This window comes from Panthera leo, chromosome D4 (genome assembly GCF_018350215.1).
Source record: "Panthera leo isolate Ple1 chromosome D4, P.leo_Ple1_pat1.1, whole genome shotgun sequence".
Taxonomy (NCBI): domain Eukaryota; kingdom Metazoa; phylum Chordata; class Mammalia; order Carnivora; family Felidae; genus Panthera; species Panthera leo.
In genome coordinates this window covers 44,791,698-44,814,228 of record NC_056691.1, presented here as the reverse complement: position 1 = coordinate 44,814,228, position 22,531 = coordinate 44,791,698, and the positions used below count along the sequence as shown (strand labels likewise).

At 39.1% G+C, this 22,531-nt stretch overlaps 1 protein-coding gene across 2 annotated transcripts in view; it reads left to right on the top strand.

Moving 5' to 3' along the window:
* Nucleotides 1-22,531, top strand: part of MLLT3 (MLLT3 super elongation complex subunit) — a 285,760-nt gene that overhangs the window by 156,088 nt on the left and 107,141 nt on the right. For both annotated transcript variants that reach the window (XM_042914009.1, XM_042914008.1), the window contains exon 4: nt 10,118-10,261. In XM_042914009.1, the coding sequence (XP_042769943.1) occupies nt 10,118-10,261 (144 nt within the window). The remainder of the gene's footprint in view (nt 1-10,117; nt 10,262-22,531) is intronic.

The following is a 22,531-nucleotide window of genomic DNA, read 5'->3' as shown; positions in this document are numbered from 1 at the left end:
CGCCTATCACTAGATGATTTTAAAATAAAAGTTAAATTTGTCTTCTAGGAATTTTGGCTATTGTTACCCTTAATTATAGAGGAAGTGGCTAAAAAAGATAATTTCAGTTCTCTGAAGCCAGATTATATGAAATTCATTAAACTTTCTTTTTAAGAGAAGATGATTACCATTTGAAAAAAGATTAATGTATGTTTGTAAAGCAGAAAAGACATTATGTTTTTTCAGTGAAATGCTCTGTTTCTCATTTGCGTATTTCTAGAATTTTAGACACTTGCAAACAAAAATCTCTCATGTATCCTTAGCTGCCACGCACACATGACATACGTATACAACTATATCAACTTGATGTATTATGGATTCTACTGGATTTAAAAGTATATATGTAGCACAATACAGACTATATAAAATTGGATAAGTTGCTCAACCTCTGTAGGCTTCACTTTCCTTAATTATAAAATGGGGATAGGATAAGAGTATCTATCTCATAAGGATTAGATACAATATGTCTGCACAGAACATTTAGAATAATGCTTCGGTATATACGTAAGCACCTAGTAAATGCTAATGATTACCTTTCTCAGTAACCCCACTGAAATATTCACATGTTTTTTTTTTTTTTTTTTAATCAAAATCAGAATTTGTTGAGATGCATTTATGTCCACTTATGTGATGTGGCTTTACATTGATGTATTGATTGTTTTTTCCCCTCATTTCTAGTTGGATTTCCTTTAAAAAGCTTTTAGCTTTCTTTTGTTTTATTTAAAAAATTGAGATATAATTTATATAACATAAAATTAATTTTTAAAAAGTATACACTCATTGGTTTTAGTGGATTGTGCAATCATCACCACTATCAAATTCTATGACTTTCTTAGTATTTTCATCACCCCATAAAGAAATTCTGTACTCACTGGCACTCACTCCTCATCCCCCTCACCCCCATCCCCTGGCCATGATTAATCTACTTCCTTTTTCTATACAATTTCCTATTCTGGAATAGTACAATATATGACCTTTTGTGCCTGGCTTCTTTCACTTAGTGTATCTTCAGGGTTTATCCAAGCTATAGGATGTATCAATAATTATTTTTTTAATAACTGAATAATATCCCATTGTATAAATATACCACATTTTTGTTTATTAATTTGTAATTTGATGGACGTTTGACTTACTTCCACCTTCGGCTACTGTGAATAATGCTGCTGTGAATATTCACATACAGATTTTTGTGTGGACATATGTTTTCAAATCTCCTGGTATATATCTAGATGGAGTGGGTGGGTCATATGGTAACTCTTGGTTTAACTTTATGAAGAACTTCCAACTGTTTTCCAAAATGACCATAATATTCTACATTCCCACCAGCAACGGTGGGAAGGTTCGTTTCTCCGCATCCTGGAAAACACTTGTCATTTTCCATTTTAATTTTTTTTAAACGTTTATTTATTATTGAGAGACAGAGAGACACAGAGTGTGATCAAGGGAGGGCCAGAGAGAGGGGGAGACACAGAATCCGAAGCAGGCTCCAGGCTCTGAGCTGTCAGCACAGAGCGCGATGCAAGGCTTGAACCCACAAACCACAAGATCATGACCTGAGCCGAAGTCGGAGGCTTAACTGAGCCACCCAGGTGCCCCTATCATTTTCCATTTTAAAAATTATAGTTATTATGGTGCATGTGAAGCAGTTTTGATGTGCACTTGCCTGATGAGTTACAATTTTTGAGCATCTTTTCATATGCTTATTGTCCATTTGTTTATTTTCTTTGGAGAAATGACCATTTAAATCTTTTGCTCATTTAAAATTTTTAAATTTTAAAAATGTATTAACTTTTTAGAGAGAGAAAGTATGACTGAGTGTTGAGGAGGGGCAGGGGGACAGAGGGAGAGGGATAGGGAGGGAGGGAGGGAGGGAGGGAGGGAGAGATAGAGAGAGAGAGAGAGAGAGAGAGAGAGAGAGAGAGAGAGAATGAAAATCTTAAGCAGGCTCCATGCCCAGCGTGGAGATCAATGCAGGGCTTGATCTCACGACTGTGAGATCATGTTCTGAGCCAAAATCAAGAGTCTGATGCTTAACCTACTGAGATACCCAGGTGTCCCCCATTTTTAAATGTATTCATTTTCCATTTAAGTGGTTGTGGGTTTTTTTTTCCTTTTCTTTTTTTGAGTTTATTTATTTTGAGGGACAGCACATGTGGCAGAGGGGCAGCGAGAGAGAGGGGGAGAGAGAGAGGGGGAGAGAGAGGGAGAGGGAGAGAGAGAGGGGGAGGGAGAGAGAGAGGGGGAGAGGGAGAGAGGGAGAGGGAGAATCCCAATCAGGCTCCACACTGTCAGTGTAGAGCCCAATGCGGGGCTTGAACTCACAAACCATGAGATCACCACCTGAGCTGAAATTAAGAGTTGGCTGCTAACTAACTGAGCCACCCAGGTGCCCCTAAGGTGGTTGTGTTTATGGGAAGGAATCCAGAGGCTGTCTCTTCACCCATCCCCATTTTTAATACTCTAGAAATTTAATTAATAAAGATCATGCAGTGCTTTTCTTCCCTCTTGTCACACTGTTCACATCCAGTGTTTTATTTCATCTAGGCATTGGGCTGTCCACAGGAAGAGTCTAGGCTTTTAAGCCAGAAAAGACATTGTTCCAAAGAAGCTAGGGGATAGGCTCTTATCGTCTCTTGGGAGGATCATACTGGGTATAGCATTCTATTCTCATCACCTTAAGTCAATTTAACATTTCACTGACTTCAATTTGGAAACAGTGCTGCAGTGAAGTATCTTCATCTTCTCTCTCTCTCTCTCTCTTTTTTTTAACCTTTTCTGGTCATTTTACAGGCTGTCAGTTCAACAAAAAATATATTTTCTGAACTGTCCAATTTCTTTATTTGCAGAAATAACTGGAATCTGCCTACACACCAGATTTTAAGAGGGCAAAAGAAAGATGAAGAGGCAGCATGTATTGTATGTGTGTGAGCACATATCACACACACACACACACACACACAGACACAAGTTCAGTCTTCTCGGCACTTTGGGTAGTCGTTCTTATTATGGCGGAAAGACCTCTTGTTTACTTGTTTTGTGAAGAATTTTAGTTGATTAAAAAGTGACGGAAGAAAGAGGCACATGGAGATGGAAAGCAGTAATTCCTACGGAGCCATTAGGAAATAGACACTTGGGCCAAACACTACTGAAGTAGATTTTTTGTTTAGCATCCACGCTGGCTGATTTCTATTTTCTAGTTTGAGATTTTCGTTAAGATTTTGTATTTAATAATGATTGCTATTTTTATAGGTGCACAATGAGACATGTAGATTTCAGTGTTTGTAATTTGAAAGAGTGGGATACACCTAATTGGTCCTGTGTAGAGATGTAGATCAATAAATGGTGGGTTAATAATACATGAACTCCTAGAGGCACCTGAGTGGCTCAGGCGGTTTAAGCATCTGACTTTGGCTCAGGTCATGATCTTGCAGTTCGTGAGTTTGAGCCCCGCACTGGGCTCTATGCTGACAGCTCAGAGGCCGTTTCAGATCCTCTGTCTCCCAATCTCTCTCTGCCCCTCCCCAACTCGTTCTCTCTGTCTCTCAAAAATAAATAAGCATTAAAAAAACACGTGGAATGCTATATAGCAGTTGATTTAGCAACATGGATAAGCAAAAACAAAAATGATGACAACTTAAAAGTCACAGAATTCTATGTATGTGGTTATGATATCATTCATGTATATTTTTATAAGCCACTGAAGCTGAGAATAAATGATGTTCTAGAAATACACATACATAGTATAAGAGTGTGAATTGAAATGATACCACAGGAACTAAATAGCATTGGTTATTGGGGAAGAGGGATAGAGCAGCTTATATTTATAAAATTTTATTTCTTTGAAGAAAAAGGTAGACACAGTAAAAGTGTTAACATCTGTTTAATCTCAGCGGAAGGTTCCTGGGTGTAGTATTTAATGTTCTTTTCTGTATGCTATTAAGTTTTTAATTAAAAAAAGAAATTATTGCTTTGTCCTCTCTTTTCATTGATCTTGCAGTTTTTTACAAACCAAAGGTTTGCTGTATTCTCCGAGCTGGATATATTTCTCGTTCCTCTTCCCTCTGAAATGATCTGTGGGTAAAAATGTAGTAAGTCCAGGCTCTTGCCCCAGAATAGACATTCTGTGTCTTCTGAGTTTTTATCATTTTATTCAGCCCTGGAGTTTATTCGACTTTGTCTTAAGAATGAACACTCATTACAATAATGGTTTATGAAAAGTATTGTTCAGCTTTCAGAGGAGGTGAAAGCAAGCTCCAAGTGATCTTGGGAGAGTCCTACTGCTGCAGATTGAGGATGAGATCATCCTGTCCTCCATTCTGTCTTCATCGTTTGCTTTCCCTGCTTCCAATAAGCCTCTTTTCATTTCTGCTCTACATTTAGTTGCAAAGTCAGAGTCATTACCCCAAAAGGGGGTGGGGGTGAAGTGTCTGTCACTACTTCTTTTGGGTTCATGTATGTGTATTCTGTCTTAGTTTGTATTTGTGTTCAACAAAACAAGCTCCTCTATGAGAATTACGAGTGTTGCAGAAACTTGAAACCAATAGGCACACTGATAAAACATAATTGACTCTAGCATTTTAGGATGAAAGGACTCCCTGCTTCTCTCTTTCATTCCGTCCTCAGAGAAGGTACCTGAGGAAATGTCAAGGACCGAGGCAGAACAAGAGGGACAGTCTGATCTTGCCAAAACCAGATTTCCACCTCTTAGAGGAAGTGTAGTAGCTTTATGTGTAGAATAAATGCATGCTTTCTTGTTTGAAATTTGAGAAGACTCTTTCCTGAGGAGCATAGATGGACATAATAATGAAGTCTGCCCTCTAAGAAAGAGATCCGTTGGCTAGAGCACAAGTTTGTGAGTACTTTCTCCTTCCTCAAGAGAAAAAAGAAAAATCTTTAAAAGAAAATTGCACTCAGGATTCATAGAAAGGTAGTCACTTTCTGTGGTCATTACCCTTAGTTTTATTGAAAAGTGGTCTTTCTTTCTTTCTTTCTTTCTTTCTTTCTTTCTTTCTTTCTTTCTTTCTTTCTTTCTGGTATAAAAGTGTTGTGGACTATGAAGTGATACTGAAAAGTATGTAGAAGTATACTCTTTGAGTCCTTTTAATCATTGTTAACTATTTGGTGTTGTCTTTCCTGATCCCCCCCCCCCCCCCCCATAAAGATGCACAGATAAAATCTATGTCAAGTAGAGATAGGCAGGGGCATAATATATCATACTTAAATATTTTCTATGACTTACCTTTAATCTACTTGGCACTATGCCTTTCTTAATCTGTCTTAAAAATGTTTTTTAAATATTTATTTATTTTTGAAGAAGAGAGACAGAGCATGAGTGGGGGAGGGGCAGAGAGACAGAGGGAGACACAGAATCGGAAGCAGGCTCCAGGCTCCAAGCTGTCAGCACAGAGTCCCCATGCGGGGCTTGAACCCACGAGCCGTGAGACCATGATTTGAGCCGAAGTCGGACGCTTAACCGACTGAGCCACCCAGGTGCCCCTAAATCTGTATTTTTAAACATCTGAATGGTATTCAATGATATGATATACTCACTGAAAGATCATTTCAATTTTTTTTTTTTTGCCATTACATACAGTGCTACTATGAACATTTTATAATATATGTATCTTTGTGCACATATTTGGATATTTCTGTGGGAAGAGATTCTTAGAAGTAGAATTACTGGGTTAGCATGTTGATAGCTGTTGCCAAATTGTCTTCCCAGAAGGCTTTACAAATTTACAGTCCCAATTATAAGGCAGAAAACAGCCCTTCTTATGTTTTTAATTCAATTCTAAGGTTGTGTTGACTGTTTTACAATGGAGAGGAAAGGCAGGTAAGTAGAAAAATGACCATAATTCAATGTGATAATTACATTAATAAAGGAATGCTATAAGAGGGATATCTAATACAGATTGGATTGGAAGTATTAGGAAGGCTTTCCAGTGGATTTCATGCTTTATCTGGGTTTTGAATAATGAGCGCATTAATAAGCAAGCAAGGGAAGGGAGAGGTGCTGGGAGAGAAAACTGTATAAGTGTGGGGAGCACTAGACGTGAAAGGCAAAACGAATGAGGTAATGTAGAGTACTGGGAACCACAAGTGCTCCGAAATTATGGAAACACTGGGTGTCATAAGAGAACAAAGGAAATGCAGGAAAGGTATTAGAGGACTGAGATGGTTATTCCAAGGAAGAGGGATTTTATCCTGTGGGAGATGATGAGTCATTAAAGGCATTTATATCAATGAAAAGATGTAATCTACTTTTTGTTTTGGGAAGATCACTGTCTTGCCACTGTAGGAGGTAAAATGGGGTGAGTTGAAAAACAAGGAGGTGACCCGGTGAGGAATGACGAAGGTCTAACTAAGGCGAGGGTATGGGAACTGGACAAAAGGGTTGGATTTGAGAGTTCCTAAGGGAGAATATGGAGTAGAACTTGGGGACTATTTGAGTGTGCTGAGCAAGGGAGAAGGAAGAGCTGGGGATGGTTTTTCTGTATTTTAACTTTGGCAAGAGATGAGGATTTCTGTTTGCCAAAATATAGAGTATGGGAGAAAGGACAGATGAATAGAACTCCAGTTTAAGACAAACCGTGACTTTGAAGTTGCTGTGGGTCAGCTTGGTGGAGATGTGGGCAGATGTGGTGTGGAGCCCCCGTAAATGGCAGTCAAGTGGGAACTGGGCTGGAGGTACAGATAGGGGAGTCATTGTCATAGAGGTAGAAGTGACACCCTGTGAATGGGCGTCGGCTCCTTGGGGACTTTGCCCAAAGTTAAAGGATGTTTAAGGGTCAGTGAAGAAAGCAGGGAGGCCGGTGAAGAAGACTGAGAAGGAATGCCAGTAAGCATGAAGAAAACCAGGAAGGAGGGGTATTCTGATGAAAGAGGAAAGGAGCAGGTTTCATGCCGCTTGGAGGTAGAAGAGAAGAGGCAGGGGCGCCTGGGCGGCTCAGTCAGTGAAGCATCTGACTCTTGATTTCAGCTCAGGTCACGATCTCACGGTTGGGAGATCGAGCCCCGCATCAGGCTTCATGCTGAGTGTGGATCCTATTTGGGATTCTGTCTCCCTCTCTCTGCCCTTCCTCTATCTCTCTGTCTGTCTGTCTCAACTAAATCAATAAACATTAAAACAAAAGAAGTGTAGAGATAGTGAGTGAATGAGTGGAGACTGATTTGGAGAAGTTTGGATGAGGAGGTAGAAACCATAAATTTGTAGCAGGTAATGCCTACGTTTTGACAGTTTCAGGAACTAAGACTTTCGAGTTAAAAGAACCAGTTTCACATCACTTTGTTTCATCACATTACATATATAAAAAGTCCTTTCTTTTTAAATTTTTTAATGCTTGCTTATTTTTGAGAGAGAGACCGAGCATAAGTGGGGGAAGGGCAGAGAGCCAGGGAGACACAGAATCCAAAGCAGGCTCCAGGCTGAGCTGTCAGCACAGAGTCCAACATGGGGCTTGAACTCACAAACTGCGAGATCATGACCTGAGCTGATTTAGAGGCTTAACCCACTGAGCCACCCAGATGTTCCAGAAGTTTTTTTTTTTTTTAAAGAAAAACATTGCTTTATTTGACTATGTAAAAGTTTAATATGTCATATACTAAACATATATATACACACACACACACACACACATATATATATATATATATATATATATATATATATATATATATACACATATATATATGTGTATATATATATGTGTATATATATAAAGCAAGGCAGTTTGTAAAAGTGTTAAACATGGAGGTACCATATGACCCAGAAATTCTCCCCAGAGGTGTATATTCAAGAGAAATGAAAACATATGTTTAGATAAAAACTTGTCCACAAATGTTAATACCAACATTGTTTATGGTAGCTAAAAAACATAAAAAATACACATATCAATCCACCAATGAGTGGATGAAAAAAAACTGGTATACCCATTCATTGGAATATTATTCAGCCATAAAGAGGAACTAAATAACTGACGCATTACAACATGTATGAACCCTAAAAACATCATGTCACATTAAAGAAGACTGTCATAAAAGATGACATGCTGTGTGTGGGTATTTTTTGTGTTTGTATGAAATGCCAGCTCCACAGAATAGGCAATTCTAGAGAAACAGAAATAGATTATTAGTGGTATAAGGGAATGCAGGATCTGGGGGAATTGGAAATGACTACTAATGTGTTTGAGTTTTCTTTCTGGAATGATGAAAATGTTCTGAAATTAGACGATGGTGATGGTTTCATAATTCTGTGAATACTCTAAACACCACACTAAGTTGTATACTTGCAAAAAGGGTGGGTTTTATGGTTTGCGAATTACTTCTCACAGCCATTAAAAATAAAATGGCAAGGCTAATGACTAATGAAAACAATTACAACATGTCACAAAGATGGTTTGTATTTGTGACACAAAAGGAGTTTTTATGTAAAGTAATACAACAAATTCTAAGTGCCTTAATTTCCTCATTTGCAAAGCAGGACTCAGAACTGACCTTGAGGAGAGCTATAAGAATTGAATGAGATAACTGTTAATGTTGATGTTAGTTATTGTTACTATCCTCAGTCTTCATTTCACCTGGGATGTTTGAGAATCGGTGTGGAGAGAGGTTTAAATGTTTAGCTAACTAAAGTAATGCCTTGAGAGCAGAACTCGGGTATCGTGAAATTCTAATGATTCTGTTCTTTTGGAGATGATGCTTATTTTGTGTTCCTAGTTCATTTCAGGGCTGTTTATGGCATTTCTGCTGTGCACAGGTGCTAAATGAGTTGTCGGGCGGTGTGCAGTGACGATTCAACTATTGTTCCCCCTTTCAAGAACTTATGATTTCACAGGATAAAGGGAGATAATAGGATGATCGACTTAAGATGTGCAAGGGTGAGAGAGAGATACAGAACAGAGGAGAGGCAGTGGGAAGTTGGGAGTGGAGTTTCTAGGAAGGTTTCCCCAAAGTGATACCTGAAAGGAGAAGGACGAGAAGTTACTTAGGTGACACGAGGGTGGAGGAATGGAGGAGGGCAATGAAGGTAGTCATGTAAAGCAAGGGTGAAACCCAGGATTAGCCTAGAGCGTAGTAAATACTGGAACAACCAATAGCCATGTGTTCCTTGACAGTGGTGGGATAAGGAGCCAAGAACCGGGTTCTGAAAGCCCCTATGAGGCCTTCAAGTGAGCTTTTGATTTTTATCCTAATGGCGACTGGAAGGAAGCTTTTGAAATTTTCATCAAGCTGTAAAAATCGCTAGGTTTTTGGCTCCTAAGGGTAATTTTTAGGCCTCAATGAAGGAGGAATTGAAGAGGAATCCATCCGGAAGGAGGAAGACTTACAAGAGAAAGGAGCATATTGTAGTTTGGGCAATGAGTAAGAGTATGGGTTAGAGGGCTTGTTCAGGAAATATTTAGGAGAGAAAATGGCAGTTCAGTTGTTGGTGATGGTGGAGGTGGGTAGAGTGGGAAGGGGAAGAAGTGGCTTCAGGGTTATCTTAGGTTTCTAGGTGGGTGGCTGTGTTGGTGGTGTTATACCACTTGAGATATTGCAAGAAAAGTGGTGAGTTTATTCTCTTAGAAAGCCAGAAAGTGATTCATCAGGTATTTCCATTTTGCTCTGTAGATAATTCTTTGATAATTTTCTTTCGCCAGCACTTTGACACTATAGCTGTTGGGTATCTGTGAAGAATAAAACTTTACTTTTAAAATCTGTAGATATGGGATGCCTGAGTGGCTCAGTCGGTTAAGCATCAGACTCTTGATTTCTGCTCAGGTCATGATCTCATGAGTCATGAGTTCAGGCCCCGCGATGGGCTCTGCTCTGATAACACGGAACCTGCTTAAGATTCTCTCTCTCTCTCTCTCTCTCTCTCTCTCTCCCTCCCTCCCTCTCCCTCTCCCTCTCCCTCTCCCTCTCCCTCTCCCTCTCCCTCCCTCCCTTACTCCCTTCCCCTCTTCCTTTCTCTCTCCCTTTCCCTCCCTCCCTCCCTCCCTCCTTTTGTCTCTTGCTGTCTCTGTCTTTGTCTTTCAGAAATAAACTTAAAAAAATTTGTATATGAATAACTCTTTTCTTAATTTTTTTTAATCTCTAGGAAGAACCTAAGAAAGTCCGCTTTGATTATGACTTATTCCTGCATCTTGAAGGCCATCCACCAGTGAATCACCTCCGCTGTGAAAAGCTAACTTTCAACAACCCCACAGAGGAGTTTAGAAGAAAGTTGCTGAAGGCAGGCGGGGTAAGTGGCACTGTCTTGTGAAAAACCTTTGCATCAAAAAATAGATGCTAGTGTGTTAAGTATAATAATGTGAGAGTGGTAAAAGAGAGGAAGTACCTTAATGACCTAGCTATGGACTCATGGTTTGGGATAAAGAGGTACGCAAACAATAATCTTTTAACTAGGTATGAATCTGAAATTGCACTGTTGGTTAGAATAGCTTTATAGTCCACGCAGTTGAAATCTATTTTAACAAAAAGCCAAAAACAATAAACCCTGCTCAATTAAAAGCACAATGTGTGAACTTTGTTATATCAGTTTATAGAAGCTTTTAGGTAAAGTTGGAAGTCATGTTTAAAATTAAATAGGTTATTATCCAGATTTTCTTGATAAAAATTAATAGAAAAGGTATACTCATTCACATTACATGTTTACGTCGTTTAAATACACCTTTTACTTTGTTTGCGTTATATGGAGATAAAAGGTGGATTTCTTTTTTTTTTTTTTCTTTTTTTTTAAGATAATGATAGCCAAGGTGTGATAAATATTTTGTCAGTGTGATTTGGTTAGGATGGGGAAAGATTTTTTTTTTTAATTAAAAAAAATTTTTTTTAATGTTTTTATTTTTAGAGAGAGAGACAGCCAGCAGGGGAAGGGCAGAGAGAGAGAGAGAGACACAGAATCCGAAGCAGGCTTCAGGCTCTGAACTGTCAGCACAGAGACTGATGTGGGGCTCGAACTCACAAACTGTGAGATCATGACCTGAGCCGAAGTTGGATGCTTAACTGACTGAGCCACCCAGGCACCCCTTTAATTTTTTTTTAATGTTTGTTTATTTTTGAGAGAGAGACAGAGAGAGAGAGAGAGACAGAGACAGAGACAGAGACAGAGACAGTGTGAGCAGGGGAAGGGCAGAGAAAGAGGGAGACACAGAATCTGAAGCAGGCTCCAGGCTCTGAGCTGTTAGCCCAGAGCCTGACACAGGCTTGAACTCACGAACCATGAGATCATGACCTGAGCCAAAGTCAGACACTTAACCAACTGAGCCACTCAGGCATCCCAGGATGGGGAAATATTTTTAAGTGGAGTTTCTTGTAGCACAAACATACGGAATATTTGCTGCTGTCAGCTATACAGACAAGCTCTGTTTACCAGTGGAAATCTACTCTACTGTGGTTGCCATTGGAATCACCGTCCTCATTTTACTTCAGATGAACTTCCTGTGTCCTCTTATGTGGGCAGTTCAGACCCCATGAAGTGTTGAAACATGTTCCTTTTTTAGAATTTTCTTCACTTCACTTTAGTTTTTCTGGAAGGTGTTTGATAGTTTTGCATCCATGAACTTATCATTATGTGCAAATGTGTGGACCGTAACTGCGCAAAATGCCTCATTTCTACCATAAAAGCTACCTGAGGGCTATGCAGGGAAGAACACAGTTTTTTCCCTTTATTGCAACCCCTTTTTGTGGGCTTACCAACAACCACTTTGAGAAGTTATGGACCCTCTCATAAGAGAATCACCCATGTATGCCCTTGTGTGAACATTTGGGGTTACATGGAACTCTCGAGGTTCATGTTTTGGGAGCCCAGTTTTGCAAGCTCCTGTCCTTTCAGCTGAAATACTAATATGCATTTGAAGCATTGTAAGTACCTTTACACACTTCATTCAGCATTGTACCATGTCAGTAGATTATGGGTTAAATAGGTGTTAGGCCAGCTTTAGAAAATGAACCACCACATACAGTATTTTATGGGGAAATATATCTGCATGAAGAAATAGCCTTTGGTAATACAACTCATTTTAAAGTTAGATATTTGTTATACATTTATTAAGGAAGTGGTTTTTTTTAAAAACCTATTTTATTCTTTTTGTAGTTACCAAGAACACAGTGTTGATGCTATTTACCTGTGGCTATGCCCTTAAAAATGGAACTGGTCCCTTCTTGGGTATTTACCCAAAGGAAATGAAAACACTAGTTGGAAAAGATATATGCACCTTTATGTTTATTGCAGCATTATTTACAATAGCTAAGGTATAGAAGCAACCTGTGTGTCCATTGATAGATTAATGGATAAAGAAGATGTGGTATATATGTATAATGGGATATTGCTCAGAAATAAAAAATGAATGAAATCTTGCCATTCATGACAGTGTGGATGGACCTAGAGGGTGGATATTCTTTCAATTTTTTTATTATTTTAGAGAGAGAGAGAGAGAGAGTGTGTGTGTGTGTGTGTGTGTGTGTGTAAGCAGGGGAGACGGGGAGAGAGAAAATCTTAAGCAGGCTCACACTGAGCCTGATGCAGGGCTTAGTCCAATGACTCTGCGATCGTAACCTGAGCTGAAACCAAGAATCAGATGCTCAGCTGAGCCACCCAGGTGCCCCTAGAGGGTGGATATTCTGTTAAGTAAAGTAAGTCAGAGAAAGACAAATATCATGATTTTACTACTATGTGGAATCTAAAAACAAGCCAAACAAACAAAACCAAATAAAACAAACAAAAAACCCAGAAAACAGACTTGTAAATACAGAGAACAAACTGGTGGTTGCCAGAGGGGTGGAGAGGAGAGGGTTGGTGAACAATGTGAAGGGGATTAAGAGGTACAAACTTCTAGTTATAAAATAAGTCACGAGTATGAAAAGTATAGCATAGGGAATATAGTCAGTAAGATTGTAATAAGTTTGTATGGTGACAGATGGTGGTGGCTACATGTATGGTGAGCATTTCAGAATGTGTATAGTTGTCGAATCACTCTGTTGCACACTTGAAACTAATACAATATTGTATGCCAATGGTACTTCAATCAAAAGAATGAACTGGTTTATTTTAAATCCTGATTCTCATTTTCTTTCTATGATGGTGGCATTCTATGCTTCTGATTATTCCTCTCGGCTCTGTAGTTAGGTGGGTAATTGCAGCCTGTAGATTCTGGAACTTGAATATAGCAGGCTTCTGGTAAGAGTTGTAGGAAAAAGTAAATATGACACAAGAACTGTTAAAAACCCTGCTTAGTCCCAGAGTACTTAAGGGTTGCTTGAGAGCTGGGGAAGAGGTTACAGGTCAGTGATAATGCAGCAGGGCGCAGGCCTGCGTCCTGAGAGGAGGGTCTCCAGTAGATTTCTGTCTCACTCTTGTCAGCCTTTATCGCAGAATTATCCTCCTCAACTTCTAACTTTCCTTCTTTGTGTTTCTTTTTAAGTGCTGTTTGAAGCCTGCAGATTTTTTCCTATTAAACTTAGAGGGTGTCTTGACACCTCTAAAATAAGTTGAAATGTGAAACATTCAGGCACACCAGTTACTTCACATAAATTCTTTAAGGGACTGATGCCAGTAAATTTTGTGGTAAAATTAAAATTAAAAAAATTGTTGAAGTAATGGTAATCCCATAGATTTGATTTTAAAAAATCCATTGAATAGGGGAATATTAGTCTTCTATAGAAATGTGAGAATCTATCGACTAATAAACATTTTTTGGCTTACCTAGATTTTTGGCTACCTCGTATTGTTTTTACCTGATGTGTAAACATTTATCATTGTGTTAGTTTATTAATACAGCCGATAATGGTGTTACTAACTTATGAGCCATTTTGATTTTATTAGAAGTATATTTTTTAAGGGGCACCTGGGTGCTCACTCGGTTAAGCCTCTGACTTCAGCTCAGGTCATGATCTCAAGGTTCGTGGGTTCGAGCCCCACGTCGGGCTCTGTGCTAACAGTTCAGAGCCTGGAGCTGCTTCGGATTCTGTGTCTCCTTCTCTCTGTTCCTACCCTGCTTGCGCTCTGTCTCTGTCTCTTAAAAATGAATAAATGTGAAAAAAAAAGTTTTTAAATAATAATTAAGAAATCTTTTTTTTTTTTTTTGAGCTTTACTGGAACAATTGACATATATATAACATTGTATAAGTTTAAGGTATACATTGTATTGATTTGACACACTTGTATATTGCAGAATGACTCCCACCATACATCTCCATCACTTCACATAATTACCATTTCTTTTTTTGGTGAGAACATTTAAGATCTGCTTTCTTAGCAACTTTGAAATAGTAATTCAGTAGCATTACTTATAATTGCCCTGCTTTCTGTTAGATCCCCAGAACTTACTCATCTTATAACTGGACATTTGTACTGTTTGACCAACATCCCCACCCTTTCCCCCACCCTGCATCCCCCGGTAGCTACCAATCTAGTCTCTGTTTTTAGGAGCTCAGCTTTTTTAGATTCCACGTAAAAGTGATATCATGTAGTATTTGTCTTTCTCTGACTTTCACTTAGCTTAATGCTTTCGTTTCCACCACGTTGTCACAAAGGGCAAGATGTCCTTCTTTCTCGCGGCTGAATAATATTCTGTTATTTTATCCATTCACTTATTTCCAGATCTTGGCTGTTGTAAATAATGCTGCAATGGACACAGAAGTACAGATGTCTTTTCAGTATCCTGTTTCCATTTCCTTTGTATACACACACACACACACACACACACACACACACACACACAATTGGGATTGCCAGATCCTGTGGTAGTTCTAGTTTTAACTTTTTGAGGAACCTCTGTATTGTTTTTCTATAGTGGCTGCATCAGTGTCCGGTCCCACCAACAGTGCATTCGGGATTCCATGTTCTCCATATCCTTGCCAATACTTACCATTTCCTTTCTCTTGGATGATAGCCATCCTGCCAGGTGTGAGGTGATGTCTCGTTGTGATTTTGATTTGCATTTCCCTGATGATGAGTGATGTGGAGCACCTTTTTATGTACCTGCTGGCCACTGTGTGTCTTCTCAGGCAGCACTTTAAATCGGATTGTTTGTAGTTGCTGCTAGATTAAGGTGTATGAATTCTTTATATATTTTGGGTATTAAGCCCTTATATGATTTGCAGACATTTTCCTCATAGGTTACCTTTTCATTTTGTTGCTCATTTCCTTTGCTGTGCAGAAGCTTGTCAATTTGATACGATGCCACTTGTTTATTTTTGCTTTTGTTGCCTTTGTTTTGATGTCTGTTAGAAATCTTGGTCATGACTGTGTCTCTTTAGATAAACTTTTTTTTTTTTTTTTTGCCTGGGTTTTAAGGTCAGGAGGGGGTGCTGACCCCATTACATGGGGTCACCTGGATGGCTCAGTCGGTTGAGTGTCTGACTCTTGATTTCTGCTCAGGTCATTATCCCAGGGTCATGGGATTGAGCCCCACGCTGGGCTCTGTGTGTTGAGTATGGAGCCTGCTTGGGATTCTCTCTCTCTCTCTCTCTCTCTCTCTCTCTCTCTCTCTCTCTCTTTCTCTCTCTCTGTTTCTCTCCCTCCCTCCCCCTTTGCCCCTGCCCTACTCATGTGCTCTCTCTCTCTTAAATTAAAAAAAAAAAGAAGGGGCGCCTGGGTGGCTCAGTCGATTGAGCATCCGACTTCGGCTCAGGTCATGATCTCGCAGTTTGTAAGTTTGAGCCCTGCGTCAGGCTCTGTGCTGACAGCTCTGAGCCAGGAGCCTGCTTCAGATTCTGTCTCTCTCTCTGCCCCTCCCCCACTCATGCTCTGTCTCTCTCTCTCTCTCTCTCTGTCAAAAATAAACATTAAAAAAAATTTAAAATAAAAGAAAAAAAATTACTTGTATTACATAGATGTAAAAGTTCTATCTTTAAAGGAAAAACTTAATCCTGTATTCTTATGTACTGTGTGAAATCATTACAGCTTGAGGCATGAGTGGAATAAGCTTACTGTTTTGGCTATGGTTCTTTCTCCTTTTTCTTTTAAACCAAAAGTACACAGCACCATTAAAAGTTGAACTTGGCTTTTCAAGATATCAGAAAGGTTATTTTTAGAGGCGGTAGCATCTTGGAAAAATGCTTCTAACTTTTAGAAGAAAACGATTCCAAAAATTTGGCTTTTTCTAGAAGAATCTTAAAAAATTGCAGATTTTTTTCTACTTGAAAAAGTATAAATCAATAACTACAGGACAACCTTTTTTTTTTGTACTGTTACAACTTGTTTCTAACTAGTTTGCAAAAAAAAAAAAATGTACCCTGTGTTCTTCTGTTGAGTAAGTCCCTAATATTAAGGATATTCTTACTTAAAAAAAAAAAAAAAGAAAGAAAAACTTCTGTGGGAAGGACATATTTGTAATTAAGCATTATTTTGTGAAAATACAGGAATACAGAGCTATTTCAGATGCTAAAGGTAGTTTCCTCTAAATAAGAAGAGCTTGCTAGGGAAATTGTAGATTTTGTTTAGGGCCTAGCCCCTGTCAGGCTTTAAGTAAGAAGAAGAAGGTAGGGGCCAGGAGAGCTTCTGAGAGGAGATTGCCTTTATTTTGAGATCTTATTTTATATTTTGGTTGGTGGGAGAGGTAGAGGACAGTGAGCAATAAACTTTTGAGGGTAAGACTTGATATAATAATCTATTTGTCCTTGAATTTTGAAGCAAGAAGACCAAATGTGCCCTATAGAGAAGCATCTCTGAATTCCAATGAGACGTTTCTGCTTGTTTGTTTGTTTGTTTTTTTTTTTTTATAAATGAACAGATGAATCCTTCTTTAGTGATTTTCAAAATGCTCATTAGGATGTCAGGATTTTTTTTTTATTTATGATCATAATAGATTATTTGTTTCTTTATTGATCACTTTCTTAGTAGCTAGAGTTCAGTCCTACCGTGCTGAAGGGTTTAATATCCATTACTTTTGATTGAAAGTGGATGAGGTTTTCTTCTGGGTGTGGGCTAAGTAATGATAGTGTATTGTCATATAAGCTGAAAGTCCTTGTTCCACTAACTCACTTCCCTGGCTTTCATGTTGGGAGGGAGTGTGATACAGTTGGAAAAGCTTTGAAATGAGGCGGATTTAAGTAGAGACCTCATTTTTGTCGTCTTCTAGCTGAAGAAAGTTATTACATCTCTCAGAATCTCAGTTTATCCATAAGAGACTCTTACATACCGAGAACAAACAGAGGGTTGCTGGAGGGGTTGTGGGAGGGGGAATGGGCTAAACGGGTAAGGGGCATTAAGGAATCTACTCCTGCAATCATTGTTGCACTATATGCTAACTAACGTGGATGTAAATTGAAAAAATAAAATCCACAGAAAATCATGGTAAACTCGAATGATATGTTGTGTTGTACTGAGAGATACCTATGATTCCTTTAATCTAGATCTTAAAGGTATGTCCTAAACGTCACAATGTATAATTATTTTTCTATGGTAAAAAAAAAATTTTTTTTTCAGTTTATCATCTGTGAAATGGGTGAGACTGTATTTTCCTCACTGAGAATGTCCAGCCATGGTGTGTGGCACATAGTAGATATTCAGCCCCTTGTTTTTTTGTTTGTTTCTTGTTTTCTTGTTTTCTTCCTTTGTTGGTTTAGAAAATCAACAGATCTTGGGGCACCTGGGTGGCTCAGTTGGTTAAGTGTCCAACTCTTGGTTTTGGCTCAGGTCATGATCTTGTAGCTCACGAGTTTGAGCCCCACATAGGGCTCTGAGCTGAAGTGTGGAGCCTGCTTAGGATTCTCTTTCTCTCTCTCCCTCTCCTCTCTCTCTCTCTCTCTCAGATTAGTCTCCCTCTCTCTCTTTCTCTCTCTTCCCTCCTCCCCCTCTCCCAAAATAAATTAACTTAAGAAAAAAGAAAGTCGACAGATCTTTAACCATGTGTATTTCAAGCACTTAAGGGTACAGTGGAAAAGGTTTGTTATAAAGTGTAAGCTGCTCTTATAGGCATCTTGACCGCCAGTTAGTGTGCCTGGCACATTGATGGGCCGGTGTTGGATTTAAAGAATTTTAGCCCACAGGATCTTTCTTCAAGGAGCTGAATTCTGGCAGTTTGTATTTTGCTTGTATCAAATGAAACAAAGATCTGTTTAGAATATCATTTTTTAACATTTTTTAATTTTTTAGAGACAGAGAGAGACAGAGCATGAGCAGGGGAGGGGCAGAGAGAGAGGGAGACACAGAATCCAAAGCAGGCTCCAGGCTCCAAGGCATCAGCACAGAGCCTGTTGCGGGGCTCGAACTCATGAACCGCGAGATCATGACCTGAGCCAAAGTCAAGGACACTTAACCGACTGAGCCACCCAGGTGCCCCTAGAATATCATTTTTTACGATGCAAGTTTTCATTAGAAAAATGATCAGCTCTTATCACTGTTGTGAATTCTGTATTTCCAGCAGATTAAATAAAGGTTTCTCAAGCCCTCACAAGGGCTCCTATGTAGTATGTTCAGCAAGGTAGTTGCATCCCTATGCCGCTGTAAAGAAAGCACAAAAGGACAGGCATCTTTGGAGAATTGAGTTTTTGTTACAGCTGCTCCCCCCGCCCCCACCTCTTGTTTTTTTTTTTTTGGCCTGGAAAGCAAATGGTCTGCTTTGATTCTGTTGTTCTTCATGGAATGGTGGTAGGATATTGGTAGGCTTTTTTGCTTGCTTGCTTTCCTCAATTAAACAGGCCAAAGTCTAAACATGTTGTTCAGTCTATTTCTGAATCACTGGCAAGCAGTTAATTTTGAGGACTGAAAATTAAAACTAACCACAGCAGTTGTTAGAACTCGGGTTTCTATAGGCAGAAATCCAATTCTGTTCAGACACCACCTGTTTCAATAGGACATTTCAGACGCCCAGTTGGCAGGGTTTGCTGGAGAAGACATGGGGAACATGCTTGCAGTCTGTGTTAAGTCTGCAGCATAACGCAGTCCCGCTTCCCCGAGTGACAGTTACATTTATATATGGTATGTTTTTGCAAGGAATAAATTGGAATCTTTTTGAAATACTGCTTATTGTGAAGTGGAATTCAAGTCCACAGTAGACCCCCACCAAGGGATTTTGGTTATTAAAGGACCAAAGGGGGCTCATGGTAAGAAGCTCTCTCCTAATGCAGCTGCGGAAGCCATCTGAACATAGCATTTTATCGCAGGGTTCTGGAATGAATCTTGTCTAGGGCCGTTTAGTATTTGCTTTTGTAGGGGAATCGAGAACACTTCTAATTTCTAAACTGTACAAATCACATCCAAACCCCCCCATTTTACTTTTTTTTTTTTTTTTTTTTGAATAGGTAAATGCACACATGATACAAAATGACATTATAGTGAGCCTTCCTTCAGGCCACCAACGAAGCTGTAATGAATAACCTTTTACGTCGTTCTTTGCGCACATGGATGAGTTTATCCGTAGGAAAAATTCCTGGGAGTAAAATCACGGCTCCAAGGCAAAGTGGAATTTAAATTTTGATGGACACTTACAAATTGCCTGTCAAAGAGGTTATATCACTCTGTGCTTGCATCAACAATGTGTGAGAGTACCTGTTTCTCCACACCGTTCATTTATTAACCCCCCCCTCCCAATCTGTTGAGTGAAAAATGATACCTAATTTTTAATTCAGGTTTCTCTTATGAGTGATGATGAGCATCTTTTCATATGTTTAAAAGCTATTTTCATTTCCTCTCAAAGACCACATTTTAATGTATTTTAAATTGGAAATTTTCCGTTTCAGTTTCAAGTTAAATTTATGGGTATTCTTCCCACATACTTACATTTGGAAAGGTTACAACAAGATATGGAAGCCTCTTTAACCGAGGTCTGTGTTTTCAGGCTTTCTTCAACGTGTAACAAATTATGTTCTTAGGAACTGATTTGTCAAGACTTGGGCTTCTAAAAATGTAAGTGGCTTTTGTGGCAAACTCATCCCAGTGCCCAGAGGATGGATAGCTGGCTGCTTATTTTTAAAATGACTCAAAGAAAATAATACATGGAAGATTATTTTAGTGGCTGTTACTAGACGGCTTCATTGGATTTTTGGGTATTTGTTTTGGGACAAGTGTGGCTTTTTGTTATTTTCTGGTATATATCACCCTGTAATTACCTGCCTCAAAAGATAAAAGGTTGCTGCTGTTTTTCACCGGCCCTGATCAAAGGTGATTTATTTAAATAAATGTAGGATCAAGCAGGCTGACTCATTTATTTGGCTGTTTGTCAGAGTTGAGGTTAATTTTCTGTCGTATTTGCCATTTTTTCTTTTTTGTATCCCCCCTCTCCCAGAGCCCGGAAGATTAAATCCTGAAAGTAGAGCATACATATAAATGATAAATAGAGAGGGGCCTGGGTGACTCAGTTGGTTAAGTGTCCAACTTCAGCTCAAGTCATGATCTTGGGGTTTGTGAGTTCGAGTCCTGTGTCAGGCTCTGTGCTGACAGCTCAGAGCCTGGAGCCTGCTTCGGATTCTGTGTCTCCCTCTCTCCCTGCCCCTCCCCACCTCGTGCTCACTCTCTCTCTCTCTTAAAAATAAACATTAATTTAAAAATCATAAATAGAATGTCAAATTTGTGAGACTTAGCTCCAAATGTAACATTCATCTCATAAATTTTTAGGGAAAGTGTGGTCATAGTAGAAAGTTACGTCACTCAGCATATTAGTGGGCTTATGTTTTAATTTCACCCAAAGTTACATAAGTTGATTGCAGGACAGTTAGGAACTTGTGAAAATGTGCACTGGAAGTAGTCGTGGTCTAGAACAATCCCCTTGCCTTCATTTGTTGCTTCTTTCCTAATTACCTATTTTACCTTCTCAGTAAGGAAAGAAAAAATAGGGGCACACGTTTCCCAACGTCCACAGCTCACATGTGCTTCCTGTGTAAGTTGAGCAAAGGCTAAATGGGAGAGAAATGAAACAGGTAGATACTCCTGAGTTTGCACTACGAAAAAATTCTGTTGCGTTTCAATTCTCGGTGTTGGAAGGTGTGCGACGTTTCTTTCAGCAAACCTCCCAGGAGCGGCGGTTTCGCTGACTATGTATATGTGGCAGCCTTCATTTAGTCCTGAAAGGAAATACTGTGATATTTGACAGGAAAACAACACGTAAGCCTGCCCCTGGTTCCCACCCCCAGTGCACAAAAAGCCAAGAAAATAAGAAGTGAATAGAAAAGGGAAAAAAAATGGAAGCATGTGAATCTTGGAGACTTTCAAATTAAACAACGAACAATTCTCTCTCTTTTTAAATACATACATATTACAATTGAAAGCCATTGGTTCGGGTTTTCCCTCTCTTCTTGGCTCAGGTAGCTCATTCCGTACTTGTTTTAAAGCCACGTACGAGGTTTATCTAGTATATCTGAGTGTGTTCCCTTCCTTCTAGCTTCCTACTAAAGGAATTGCTTATGAGAGCAGGTGTCTGCCTTGATAGTCCCTGCTGGGTATTGTTTTTGCCTCATACTGTATAACATTAAGTAAAAATAATTTTTGCAGTGGGGGGTAGAGAAGAGAAGCTGTAATTAACATTTTATTTTCTGAATTTATGTTGTCCCCAAAGTTATACAAAAACCTGACAGTGATGGGGTCTGACCATAGCAGTTTAAAAAAGAAATGTAGGAGACTCTTGAAATAGATACTCGGCTTTCATTTTTGAGGAATAAGGATAAATGGTAGGTGGTTTAATATAATAACCTTTATTCCCACAAGGGACACAGCCGTGGTGTGATAGAAAGAATGTTTGATTTGACATCTGAAGGCACAAATTCAGTTCTCAGATCTGCTGCTAATTTACCTTGGGCTTTACTGAAATAAGCATGATACCCCCCTTCCTCCCACTTGAGATGATTAAGTAAAATGTGGAGCATACTTAACCAGTCAGCAAATAATTATTTATAGAACGACCTCTTTTTTTTCTATAGGTTTTTATGATGCTTTGGTTTAAATCACAGTTTTTGTTACCTCGAAAGGTGAAAATAAAAGATTTTTATTCCAAGACGTTGACATAATAATGGTGTTCTACTAGAAAGAACATGTTTTAGCCCCAAGAAGGAATCTGGCTTTTTACCTATTTTTAACATAAGTGGATGCTAACTTTAGAAAATGTAGACTTTCTAGAAAAGCAAAAGGAAAAAACGAAATCATTATAATCCCTCCAGTAACTGGAACCACTGTCAGTATTTTACTTTGTAGTTCTCATGTAGATGAGCTATCTCACAGGATGTTTATATTTGCATTTAATGTATTACATGTGAATTTCATGTGTTAAACTAGGTGACTTTATTTTTGTTCAAAAACATCTCCTCACACCTCAGACAATTGATGGAAAGATTTTGGTTGTTTGTTAACACGTTACGAGTAATGTGTTCTATGTTGGCCTGTGGTAATGTGAAATGGTTAAATATAAAAAAGGCTTCAGGGGCACCTGAGTGGCTCAGTCGATTAATCATCCGCCTTTGGCTCAGGTCGTGATCTCGCAGTTCGTGAGTTCAAGCTCCATGTTGTGCTCTGTGCTGACGGCTCAGAGCCTGGAGCCTGCTTCGGAGTCTGTGTCTCCCTCTCTCTCTGCCCCTCCCC